At 35.7% G+C, this 14,027-nt stretch overlaps 1 protein-coding gene across 1 annotated transcript; it reads left to right on the top strand.

The window, feature by feature from the left end:
- The first annotated feature begins 1,571 nt into the window (after nt 1–1,571).
- On the top strand, nt 1,572–6,385 carry LOC140167647 (lysyl oxidase homolog 2-like). Its single transcript, XM_072190943.1, has 5 exons — nt 1,572–1,701; nt 2,799–2,885; nt 4,100–4,342; nt 5,423–5,545; nt 6,096–6,385. The coding sequence occupies exons 1-5, from the start codon at nt 1,572–1,574 to the stop codon at nt 6,383–6,385; spliced, it is 873 nt and encodes a 290-aa protein (XP_072047044.1).
- The last annotated feature ends 7,642 nt before the right edge of the window (nt 6,386–14,027 follow it).

Below are 14,027 nucleotides of genomic sequence, written 5' to 3'. Positions count from 1 at the left end.
TCCAGTGTAATGATTTGGCATGGCCCACAAATTGCTGTAATATATAGTTATTTTCTGACGCGACCTTATTGAGAAATCGGTGTTATTCTTGTGGAAAGCTATCTACGATACAAATCACTTAAAATGTTTATAATTCCTACATTTGGGATATTTATGGGCTGTACCACTGTGTCAGGTATGATTTAAGTATTTGTTTGGTAGAAAATTGTAGAAAATGTTGATAATTGCTACTACCTTGTAATCGACAGTAGAGTTGGACGTGTTTTTGTCCGTTTTCCAACGCTGCTTCTTCAGGTATCCGCTGGAAGTCGGTTTTCCGATGCTATTTCCTCTCAAATGATTAGCTTAGATTTTTCAGGGCTTTGGTCAAACATGTACCGCATAGGAGAGCGCCAAAATTGTTGATGTGGTTGACCTTGTTGGTTAATCTCTAAGTGTTTCTCTGACAGTGTTGTAGGTCTCGAGACCAAGTCTCGGTCTTCAGACCATCTCGATACCTGGTTTAGGCCTCGGTCTCAGATATCATGGTCTCGGTCTCGATCTCGTTCTTGGACCTCAAAAGTCTCGGTGTCGAACTATTTTAAGTTCGAGACCTGTCGAAACCTGAAGAAAAAATGTGATTTTCTTGTTGTTCATTACTTATTATAAATTGTGCGCGCATTGGTCCATCAAATAGCAAAAAACACATTCATTTGGTGTAGTCTGAAATTGACATTGACAAAAAAGTGCCAGTAAAACCGGAATATACCAAGGTGTCGGTCTCGCTGTTGGTCTCGAAACTTAGAGGTCTCGGGCTCGGAAGGGGTGGTCTTGGTCTCGGAAGGTTTGGTCTCGGTCTCGATCTCGGATAGGCCGGTCTCAGTCTTGGTCTCGGTCTCGGACGGAGAGGTCTTGACCACCAACACCTATTCTCTGGGAACAGTCCATTAGTCCGAAGGGTAATTAGTCAAAGAGGGACCAAACTCCTTACATAAAATGCCCTAGCATTTAGGGTATTTTATGTTAGGATTAGGGTAAGGGATACTGATAGGACTAAGGGTTATGGTTGCTATTAGAGTTAATGTTATTGTTGGGGTTAGGCTAGGATTAGGGTCAGAGTTAGGATTAAAGTTAAGGTTATGTTAAAGTTATAACTTTAGGTTTAGGGTTAGGATTAGGGCTTAGATTATAGGTTAGGGTTAGGGTGAACTTTGGGGTTAGAGTTATAGCAAAAAATATGTTTTAAAATTAACTTATTCGGTTTTTTGTATATGACCGTTTGGACTATTGGCCTGTAACTGATTTTCTTTGCACGTGATTGCAAATAAAAATGTAGAAAAGGTGTCAAATTTCTTGTGATATTGGATGCCATTTTTGATGTTACAATGTATCAGGTTGCTTTCAGTCTCATCAGAATTGTGATGATTTTTTAGATTTCTGATTTAGGAATCATAACCGCTCACATCCATTTTTTAGCAATTGATGTCGTTGATATAAGTTTGCAACAAGTCAGGACAAACGTATGGAACGAAGGAGTAGTACTCGTAAAATCTGGAGCAGAGTGGTATGTGGTGTGTCGTGATGGAGCAAAAATGTGGGCTCAACAGGAAGCCATGGTAGCATGTACACAGCTTGGGTTTCTAGGAGGATGGACAATTGATGTCAAGACACCAGCATCAACATTTGCAAGTCAATGTGTCAGCGATTTTGATTGTAGTTGGCGTAAGTGTTTTTACAATTTAAATTCATTTCAAAGTTAACATAGCGCTGTTTCCTATAGCAACTGCCGTTTAAAAATATTCAATTTGGGTAAAAACGTTTCGTAAACATAATTATTTTGTTTGCTAATTTTATTGGAAACCAAACCAAAAGCGCTCCAAATGTAATTATATCACTCATACATAAAATCTAGACAGTTCATAGGTTGATTACCATTTTACCATTTTTACCATCAGCCTCTCCGTGTGATAGTTTTACCATCATAGTGCTGCGCCGTAGTGCGCTTGCGCCAAGCCGTGAGCTGACTTTTAGACTCGCCGATTTAGTTATGGGGTGGACCCCAAAATGTGAAGTATGTCACGGCAAAATATGGTGTTATGTTGATGAAAAAATGTATTTCATACCTTAAATAGTGTTTTAGTATTATAATTTATGTATGAGTGATATAAAACACATATTAACTGTCTTAAATTCATGTAATGGTCGAAATATAATCACTCGGTGAAAGATGTATCGTTCCATTCCACTCGCCGTTCCGGCTCGTGGAATGGAACAATCCATATCTCACCTCGTGATTATGTTTCGACCATCACACTCATAGACAGTTAATATTTGTATAATGGCACATGTTGATAAATGTTTCTGTCTCCTTAAGGGTAGACGATGTATTGTTGGTCGAAGCAACCTAAAAATCGATTTTCATTATCTAGATCAATATATTATTGGAAATTAACACCTTGATGTTTTGCAAAAGTTCATTCTACAAATCGTATACTTTGCAAACTTGCTTAATTTATTGTTGTTAATGGGTTGTGTACGTTTTACAAAAGTGTTGTTGTTTCAGCCCTCTTTACAACGTAACTCAAGAACCGCAGCACCTAGAAAAGTATATTTGTGATATTTTAATTCTTCTACACGCTCGCTATGAATTGAGCAATGCAGGTTTTGCCAAAGCTCACTACCATTCGTAAGATGCTGTGAACTACCAAATCACAACAGTTTAAAATAATTCATAACCTTAAATATTCACATCAGCGTATAATTCCAAACAACTTGTTTACAGAAATTATCATAACTATTTTTCTTTCTTTTCATAAAAGCTGAAAGAAATCTTCAAAACTGTTTAGGTTCCAAAGTTGTTACAGACTGTACAAACTCATCATTGCCAGCAGGTGTACATTGCTACAGTAAGTTCAGAGAGTTTGAAGTTTGAGTTCTATTTTCTACAAGTAAAAACGCTGCATAGGCAAATTGAGCTAATAAATTCAAAGTTAACCTTCCGCTCCCAGTGTGGAAGATTTGGAGATTTTATAAATATCTTCCACAGGGGGAGTATGAATTACAAATGGAATTAGCATATTAAACAATTCTATTTGAAACTCATCCTCATTCTGTGGAATATTTAGTTTGAATATTCCCCAGAGGGGGTATGAAAATTCAAATGGAGTTGCCCAATATGTTCATTCCATTTGAAATTCATAATCCCTCTACGGAAGATACTTCACAAATCTTCCACAAGTGGAGTGTAGACTTTAAATGGAATAGCACATTAATAACATAGCAGATTCCGCCTTTTTAATTAAAAGATATATGTTTTGAATCAGTCAAATTCTTAGGTAAGAATGTAGTATAGACTTAATATTCTGGAGAATCCTTTCTTTTTTTAAAATTTCATTTTGGAGGCTAGCACTCTAAAAATAGTATGCTCTATTAGATTCAAAAATAAATTATAATCATTACGTTAATTTCATAATTCAGTGAGGGGCTATTATATATAAGCATTAGTAAAGTCCTCACTGTGGAAGTCTCCGGCCTCAGCCCTGTCGGGCTTGCGGCCTTGAAGCGTTAAGCCCTGGCGGGCTGGGGGCCCAGTATCAAGAAAAAACATCAAGGCCGCAAGCCCTGCAGGGCTAAAGCCGGAGAATCCAATGCTGAGGAATTGTAGCTAATGGAGAACTAATATATTATAGCCCCGCAGGGCAAGAAAGAAATGCGTAACCTCAAAGTTATAGACAGCCGAAATCCATTTCATACATAGAGACAGCTCGTCACTTTTACTACTACCCTTTATTTCCCTCATTCTTCAGACCCTGCCCTCTATCGAGGCTAATTTATAGTTTAAGCTTAATTGTTTCTTTGTAACCCTATATTGTTTTTGACCGCTATTGTTTAAAAAGAAATTCTGGTAGAACTGGCCAGCCAGTTAATAATAGTCATGCGTGCAAAATTTCCAAGGAGAGCAAAGTTGGAAAAATAATTCTGATGGCCGGCTTCTAAAATGGCTTTACTGGGATCAATTTGCCAGCAAAAATGCCCAGTTATTAATGCTAAAATTGGCAAATTACCATACTCCTACATATTTTCCGATCTCAACCAAAGTTTTTATGAATATTTCCTTCAGGCAGTTTTAGTGTACACTTAATGGGAGGTGCTGCACCGAATGCTGGAAGAGTGGAAGTCCAATATGACGATACGTGGGCTAGTGTTTGTTATGAGTTACATAGTACCTCGGGACAATGGAGTTTTGATAACGCACTGGTGGTATGTCGGGAGCTTGGATTTCCAGGAACTATGTTTGCAGGGCAAGGTGGAATGGGACAAGGAAATCGTAAAGCTTCTCTGTATGATTACAAGTGTAGATATGGTAAGCTATTTTGGATAAAACATTTTTTACTTTATCTTTTAATGTGATCATTTCCATTGTTTTCATCTTCTGCTTTATTGCTTTTGTAGTTGATACAGATTATTGTCATGCAAATGATTTACTCGTTATTCCTGAGAATTAATATCTCAAATTCTTGAAGCGTTGTTAATATTTTGTCTAATAGTCCTCCATCATCATCATCATCATCATCATCCCAGCAAACACAAAAACGTTTTAAAAACGTTTTTAATAAGTTATATGTTGGCTTTTGGTTTACATAAAAACGTTTTAATAACATTAAAATGTCGGGTTATATAAAGGTCATGAAAACGTTTTAAAACGTTTTGTATGAAAACACACTACAATAATGTTTTTAAATGTTTTCAAAAATGTTATTGTAAACTATTTTTGCAAACATTTTTGCCATATATTTTGTCAACACTTAAATAACATTATGTTAAAATATTTGCACCCAGCAAACACAGAAATGTTCTTAAAATGTTTTTTCTAAACGTTTTAATAACATTTAAATGTCGGGTTATAAAAAGGTCATGAAAACGTTTTTAAAACGTTATTGCAAATATTTTGGGCAAACATCTTTCGCAAAATATTTTTCAACCCCAAAATAACATTCTGTTTAGAATGTTTTGTACCAAGTTTTCAAAAATGTTTTTGGAATGTTATTAAAACGTTTTTATACCCTTTATATAACCCGACATTTAAACGTTTTCTGTAAAACATTTTTGTTTGCTGAGCAGTAGATTATCAAAAATGATTTTTAATGTTATGAAAACGTTTTATACCCTTAATATACCCTTTATATAACCCGACATTTAAACGTTTTCTGACAACCTTTATAACCTTTTGCGAATGATGTCGAAAACGTTTTGTGTTTGCTGGGATCATCATCATCATCATCATCATCATCATCATCATCATCATCATTATCATCATCATCATCATTATCATCATCATCATCATCATCATCATCATCATCATCATCATCATCATCATCATCATCATCATCATCATCATCATCTGAAATAACGCACCATTTAACAAAGTACATTATCTTTTAAGCTTATCCAAGTTTACGCGAATGCCTTCCAAGACCACCAATCATTCTACCCTCTCAATACCAGGGACCATCTTGTGGACCTGGAAGCAGTGGATTAGGCAACGAAGCTGTAACTGTCTGTTCGGGTAGGCTTGTAATAAAATGTTTTCTCTCACCATATTTATGCATAATTGGCTAAGTACAGTTGTTCACCCAGCAAATACAAAACGTTTTACATAACACATTTAAATGTCGGGGTATATAAAGGGTATGAAAGGTTTTAATAAAATTGAAAAATATTGTGAATGATAACTGCAAATACATTATAACATAGTGTTATTTTAAAAGTGTTGACAAAATCTTTTGCAAAAAGCATTACCAAAATTATTTCAACATAACATTTTGACAACATTAATGAAATATTGTTGTAGCGTAATGTCATATAAAACGTATTTTAGAACCTTCATATAACCTTACATTTAAATGTTAATAAAATGTTTTGACCAAAACCAAAGCATTATACTATTATACTACTACTACTAGTAGTGCCACGAATGTATATTGTAAAGTTTCTTTCATTTTCAGTTTAGTTTTCTTATTACTTCTTATTACGGCTTCAATAAAATATATATTATTTTTTCTCGTGGTAAATATGCAACCAACTAACACAACCTCCATAATCTATGTTTATAATAGTTCCTGGTTATATTGGATGTTTCAAAACTAAAAGCAACACCAAGGAAACATCACACGAATTGTATTTGGATAATCAGAGCATGACGGTTCGAAAGTGTCGTAATCACTGCAGAGGACTCGGGTTACAATTGGCATGTTTGTATGACGGTAACATGTGTCTATGTCGTGAGACAGTTGCAGACTATGTCAACTTTAGAGATGAGAATTGCAACTTTGAATGCACTGGACAAGAACTCGAAACCTGTGGAAGTTCAAATGCTATATCTGTGTACAATGGTAAATATAAGTAAGCAAATTGCTTAGTATCAGTGGCTTCGTTGAGTGCCCAACAAAAAGTTGCAAGGTAGACCTAATGCAAAGCTATGGCAGGGGCAGACACTGCAGCATTGTGACTAGTGTTTAATTTAGTTTTGGTTTTATTTTTGTGGTTGGTAATACAATTTGTTTGATTGCTTACATAAGATCTGGTCAGCCCTTTTGTGTAGTCCCATTCAGATTTACTCCGTAGATTATAACAAGTCATCCTGCTTGATGTAGATTTACTAATCTAATCAGGAGTTTGTAAAAGGCCCACTCCAAACAATAGCCAGCTTTTTTATTTTTACTTTGAAAACTTTTATAAATCTGACTTCTGACTTCTCGAATCTCTTCAATAATAGCCAGCTGTCTAGAATTAATGTATGAGTAAATGCGTACTGTTAAATCTTACAGATTTCTCAAATTTAATTATTTTTAGTAAGTGCTGGCATATGTGATGATCCACTGAATGGCAGTAGTATCTACTACTATGGCGATATATTTTCTAATTTTACTGAGTGTCCTCCTGGTCTTCAACTGACTGGAGCTAAATCAATCCAATGTGTAATGGGGAAATCTGAAGGTGATATGAAATGGAGTGACGACTTTCCAGAATGCAAAGGTTATATATAATTTGAGACATCTATGTATTATATGACAAAGGTGAAATATAAAAGCTGTATCCCACAGCAGAGAATGTTCCCAGACTCTATTGCGCCCCCACAATACACACACCAGGGGCGCCACTCCCACCCATTGTTGATTACACTGCCACTATTGGGTTATGAATCATCGAGATGGTGGGCGAAAATCCTAGGCCCTATGGTTGGGAACTCCATCTTTAAGCGCTCACATCATGACTTGAGCTAATCGTCTTGGGCTAAACGTCCCTTTGTGCTCATTTTAGCGGGAAAAATGATGAATCTCCCACCTTACCCGGTAGTGGGGATGTCGATCAAACTTTGAGGGTACGGAATCCGGGAAAGGGGGGGGGGTTGATAATGAGGCCCAGCCATTTTTACCATGTACTCTACTCAAAACAGCTGGTTGAGGAGAAGGTGAATGTATTCATAGATAGAGGAGCGAGAAATCATGACTTCGCACAACTTTATTAGACAGTCAAAATTTGCGAATTTGTGCTTACTAGAGGCATTTCGTGTTAACAGTGGTTAAACAAGCTTCTTAAGATAATTCGAGGGTACTGAATTCGAAAATAAGCCTTCATATCTCAAAATATGCCAATTATTATTTCATTCAATAAATTGACACTACATCGTAATGTATTGTCCGATTTCAATAATATTTTTATGTTTTTGAAGCTTTCATAAAGATCATTCATGCAGAAACATTAAATGACGTGTTTTTGCTGCTCTTATTTCTGAGGTGATATACCAAATAGTAGTATATTAAAAGAATTGTAACATAAACACTAAATTTTTATGCATTTTACTACATGTTAACTTTAAGTCTTCTGATTTTTTCCGATTTTGTAGAGTCTCTTTCAACCCAGCCAACATCGACTAATAATACAACTGGTAAGTATATGGAGCATAATGCACTGTTTTTATAGTTGTATACTTAAGCTGTTAGATTTAATTTTCGTTTTGGTATTTGTTCCTTGATAAGTTGTTGTTACAGAAAGTACTCTCGGTTTTACTCTTAGTTTGTTATTTAACTGTCTGACATTAAACTTTCAATGTTGCAAGCGAAGGCGGTAGATCAAAATAGACAAAAGGTATATCAGTAATATATTTATTTATTATAGTTATTGGAATCAACATAACACACTGTTTGTATAAGTTAACAAAAACTGTTTATTATTAAGTACATCATGCACGGACAATGTATGTACATAATAAACCAAACAATTGCAGATCTTACTACAACAGCGATATTACAATAATTATTATCAGGTGCTTGGTCTTTATAAATGTTCCGTTGCACTCAATGTTCCGGACGTCTGATGTATATCCTATTTCAAACTCATATAGCGAAGACAATTGTAGACTTGCGTAATATTTATACCATTTGCGTACAAAATAGTTACACAGATGACAATTTCTTCTGGGAACAGTTACCACCCACGCCGTTCCACTTTCACTGACAGAGGTGTCCTTTCATGAACCAGACTTTAACAAGTCGAATGAAGATACAAATTCCCTTTTTGGGAACGATGCGCTCTTTGACGTACTCCAAATCTCCTCTGTTCGGGCTGGAATAGTAGCTCTTTAGTTACGCAAAACAATTGACTGGTTTGTAAGTGCTCTTATTTGAGAACACACAGTGTGAATGCAATCGTATAGAGCTCATATTTGGGACATTCTCTCCCACCCCACCCCATCTAGTGCTTATGAACACTCCCATAAGATGTAATTTCTTTCTACAACAGCATTTCAAAACCCTGATTTTGTAACTTTAATTGTATGTCGATTCGTATAGATAGCACTTACCCGATCTATATAGCCGTTGCAGTTGGAGTTGGAGTTGTTGTGACTGTATCCATTGTGGTATACTATAAAAGGTATGGAAACGTCATTATTCAATTATTCAATATTATTATTATTATTTATATCAGGCTTTTGCTATGCGGAAAAATGACAATTAAAGCTTACCTAGCCACCGGCCGGGTCTAACCAATGTGTATTGTAATGTAAGCTTACCTTTTGGCCTTCTTGTTTTCTGCTCTTTACTCTCCAAACACAATTTCGGAATATATACAGGTTACATTTGTAGATGTGGATTATATTTCCTAAGGTTATCATCATCCAGAATTGCCGCAAATTAAGTTTGTGAGTTTACTTGTTTATACAGTACGTAATCTCCTATGAGCCTGTACGGTGTCTGTATTGTTGTGCTGTTGCATTGTGACGCGCGTTGGTGCTGTCACCATGGTAACGCGAGAGGCGTACGAGATACGAGTAGAATATTAAAAACAATATTGTATTGCATCCGGGTATTTTGCAAAAACTGTACAATATACAGTTTTATTATTGTATCGCTCAAAAGTCTGATATAAATAATAATAAACTTTATCATCGATTCTCGGTGCAATATGTTTGCAATATAACACTTTTTATACATATTTTAAATATTGGCTGTAACAAAACACACACACTCACCCCACAAGCAAAGCACACATAAAAATTGCATTTTTTCAAAGTGAAAAATAAAAAAACCGCAAAGACATCATGCTGCGTTACTGCTCTCAAGCCTCTTTTTGTGGATTAAGCATGTCCAAAATAGTTAAGATACCAACGTTACCATCTTTTACTCAAAAACATTCCGACCATTTTATTTAGCAGATAATGACATTTTCCCTCCATACACAATCAAGCAATATTAAATTGGCAAATAAGCACGAATTAATATACCTAAAGTCTCATTAGTACGACTAGTTTTCAGCTATAATAGTCTGTAAGACCTTTCGATTTTACAGAGGCTCATCCAGGTGTGTGTGGGTGTGTGTGTGTGGCGGGTGGGGGGGGGGGGGTGGTGGTGTGTGTGTGTGGGGATGTTGGCGGCAAGCAAACTTTCGGAGGGGGGATTTGACACACAAAATAGGCTAAAAAGAACATAACAAGTACACATCTTAAATATTAGGGCGACCAGCTTCTCATGCGGGGGAGGGGGTACCGTAAAGGGCAAGATATCTCACAGGGAGCAGCTTTCTCCCTTCTCCGCTTGCCAATGCCAATGCCGTCGCGTCACTGTCGTTTCAATCAGTGGGAATACAGACGATCAGCACTATACATGTGAGCAGTGTCTCATGGTCTGGGAACTTTTAAACCTTAATGTACCTTCATGGTTTAATGTATTCATACATTCATATAACTTTTTAAATTGCAGGGATGTATTTCAATAAGCTTTAGAACCATTCGTACGTAGCTGGAGTAACTTTTTCCGGGAACTTTTTGCAAGTTGCGAATACCCTTTTACTAGTGCTAACATTACGAAGGTTCTAGTTGTAAATTCTTATGTAGGGTTACGATGGTTTTTGAGACAAAAACGAAACATCAGGAATGTCAATAAAATGGCCCTCTATTTTATTCATGATTGTTGCATGTGCCCGTCCCTCTTTAGTTCCTTGTGCCGTTTGCCCAGAAAGATTAGGTCCATGAGGTTATGGTAAAGGGTATGGGTATGGGATGGGGTTAAGATATGGGGTTGATCGTCAAATTATGTTATATAATGTTATTGAAATGTTATTGATGTTCTTTTACAAAAATTACTATCTGTGAATGTTTTACGAACTTCAATGGGAAATGCGCCCAACAGGGCGCATTGGTCTCCACTGAAAACCCACCCATCGATATACCAAAATCGCTGAAAAGGTACCCCAAAACCGTGGCACATCCCCGTATACCTTCAACCAGGAAGAACCCCCTCCGGGTATTGCAGCAAGAAATCGGTATTAAATACTCTATATAACATAATTTGGCACTGGTTGTCATGGACCCGATCGATTTTATGATGGTAGTGCTGTGGGGTTTGTAGGTGAAAATGTTTGAAATTAATTTATTTTATTTATGTATTCATCTATTTTAGGTACAAGAAACCCAAACAAGGTCTGTCTGCGTACTCGACTTACATACCCCCTCCGCTACCACCACCAAATAATCCAATTGAAGACACCAAAATATCAAAACAAGGAACGGATGCGTACTATTCTACACACATACCAACATCGCTACCATCACCAAATAATCCAGTTGAGGATACCAAAACATCAGAACAAGGAACGCCTGCGTACTATTCTACACACATACCAACATCGCTACCATCACCAAATAATCCAGCTGAGGACACCAAAACATCAGAACCCAGACAAGGTCTGTCTGCGTACTCGACTTACATACCCCCTCCGTTACAACCACCAAATAATCCAGTTGAGGACACCAATACATCAAAACAAGGAACGTCTGCGTACTATTCTACTCGCATACCAACTTCGCTGCCATCACCAAATAATCCAGTTGTCCAATACGACGATAAAGGATATGAAATACCTCTTAACAGTATGGGTTATCAAAGCAAAGGAACAGACCGAGATATACCAAGCTACTTGTAGGTGTACGCATAATATTCGTAAGGGACGCACCATTAGATTTCCAGGGGATGGCATTGGAGTTTTTGAAAAAAAAAATCGCCCACTAATGAGTCAAAAAAATTGCCCACTAGTGAGATGAAAACAAAATTTGTGCCTCCCTGATCAAATCTGTATAAAGGTATACATTAAAATTTTAAAAAAAAGATTTCCTGCCAAAGGTAGCGAAAAAAAAATCCACCTCCTTCCTCGGAGAAAAAAAAATCCAACTGACCCAAAATCCCATGACCCCCCCCCCCCGAGAATCGAATGGTGCGTCCCTAACTAAGTTTGACTTATCCAAATCAAAAATAAAACCTCTTCAATAATAATATTCGTATGGGTAATATTCGTATAATAATAATAGTATGGGTTATCAAAGCATAGGAGCTGACAGAGATGCACCAGGCTACTTGGAGGTGTATGCATAATATTGGTGCTAAGTTCGACTTATCCAAATTAAAAATACAACCTGTTCAATAATAATAATAATACAATCATGTACTAATTTACCTTTGTTTCAAACAGATATTTATAGCCCCGCAGGGCAAGAAAGCAAGGCGTGACCTTAATTTATCGATGTTTAAAATATTTTTACCCATTAATTTCCCTCATTCTTCAGGCCCTGTCCTCTATCGGGGGCTTGATTGCTATTGTTTTCGAGCAATTTTGTTTCTTTGTAACCCTGCGGGGCAACCTTGAACAATGTGGTTTTTGAGGGCTTTTGTTTTTTAGGGCCGATACCTCCCCCATACCTCAATGAGGAATTTTACTTATCAAATTACGTGTTTTTATATTTTATGGTCTCAATAGCTTCAAAACCTAAACTTACTAACAACTGATGGCGCTATCACTGCATTAAAATGATTGATATGATCATTTTATTAATATGATAATTTTAATATCGGAACTGGGTTGCATTTTTATTTGAGACAGGTCGTAGAAAAAAGATTATACCAACATGTTGTAGCCTGATATTGTATTACCATTATTGCGACTTATTTTGCTGTTTATAGTATTAACAATTTATATTCGCAAAAGAGACCAAAATGGTAACGCAAGTCAAGCAGTACATGCTACCGGTATTCTAAAAGCTGTAGTTCTCTACACGTAGCACAATATAATGTGAAAGAACTAGCTTTTGAAACGCTCATTAAATAAAGTGAAACATAAACAAGTTTTGTTGAGATGTTCATTTCAAATCTTTATTTTGAAACCCCTTAAAACAAAGTCTTTAAAGGAAAGTGACCTGATATATTGGGAGGATAAAATTCTTTATAACATAAAATGGCGTCCCTTTCAAACATTCATGTAAAAAGAACACGTAAATGTGCCTTGTAAATATGACTAATTCCTTATGGAATTATTGACATTTACACAGCGTAATACTTGTAGTCTACAGTGTTTTTATTAATGATAATCATCATAATCATGTATATAATTAATTGATATCAAATGAGATAAAGTTAATGTGAAAAACATGAGCTTTCATCTGATATCAAAATCTGCATTTTGATGGGGGATAAAGTGGGTGGGGGATGAGACTGTTAATCAGGTTACCCACCTTTAAACATAATCAAACATAAGAAGAGGTTTTTGGAGAAATTTGTTTTAGTTTCTCATAATTTATTTCATACTACAATACAAATCAAAAGCAAAAAATGTGAAAACTTCATAAAACAATGTCAAACAAAATAATAAGTTTATTTGAGACGTTTGTATCAATGCCTCATAATATCAAAATAGATATATTTTGAAAACATCGTAAAACAAAGGCTCTTCCTATATACTACCCTGGAGATTGTATTGAGCGTAATAATGAACAAGTGAAGAGATGAAACTGTGAAGAATATCCTTTTATTATCTAAATGTAGTGAAAATTGGAACAATTTGCATTTGCATGCACATTTTGTCAAGCCAATAAAGCCAATATCAAGCCAATAATTTAACACATATATCAAATATAGCAAAATAAATTATAACAAAAAAATGTGCTTCGGAATCTCTGGTAGATAAAATACAATTATATACACTATATTTATATATTAATTAACATAACAATATACCCTAAAAGCATTTCGAAAAGTGTCACCAATCTCTTACAAGTAGTGTTGAAAGTTTAATTTAAATTACTTTGAAAATCTATATATTTCGAAAGCCTTGTAAAACAAAGGCTCCTTCTAAATACCCTGGATATTGTATTGAGCATAATAATGAACTTTTGCCTATGGTACCCATTGAAGTGAAGAGATGAAACTGTGAAGAATATCCTTTATCCAAATGTAGAGAAAATGTGCAAATACAAATGCAAATACAAATTGTATATATATAAATGTGCTTTGGAATCTGTGGTAGATAAAATACAATTTTAAAATATATTTATATATTTAATATATTTATAAACATAATAATTGAATTCACGCGTTAACGCCAAGAAAATATCATCACCCTAAAAACAATGAGCAAAAATGTTTGAAAGGCCTAATTGGAAATTTTCCTTTTATCCAGGTTTTCCCTGTCTGCCGCAGGGTCGTGTAAACTTTTACTCTGGG

The sequence above is a fragment of the Amphiura filiformis genome, chromosome 13 (genome assembly GCF_039555335.1).
Source record: "Amphiura filiformis chromosome 13, Afil_fr2py, whole genome shotgun sequence".
Classification (NCBI taxonomy): Eukaryota; Metazoa; Echinodermata; class Ophiuroidea; order Amphilepidida; family Amphiuridae; genus Amphiura; species Amphiura filiformis.
The sequence above is the reverse complement of the archived record's forward strand: the minus strand, read 5'-3'. Positions and strand labels throughout refer to the sequence as shown.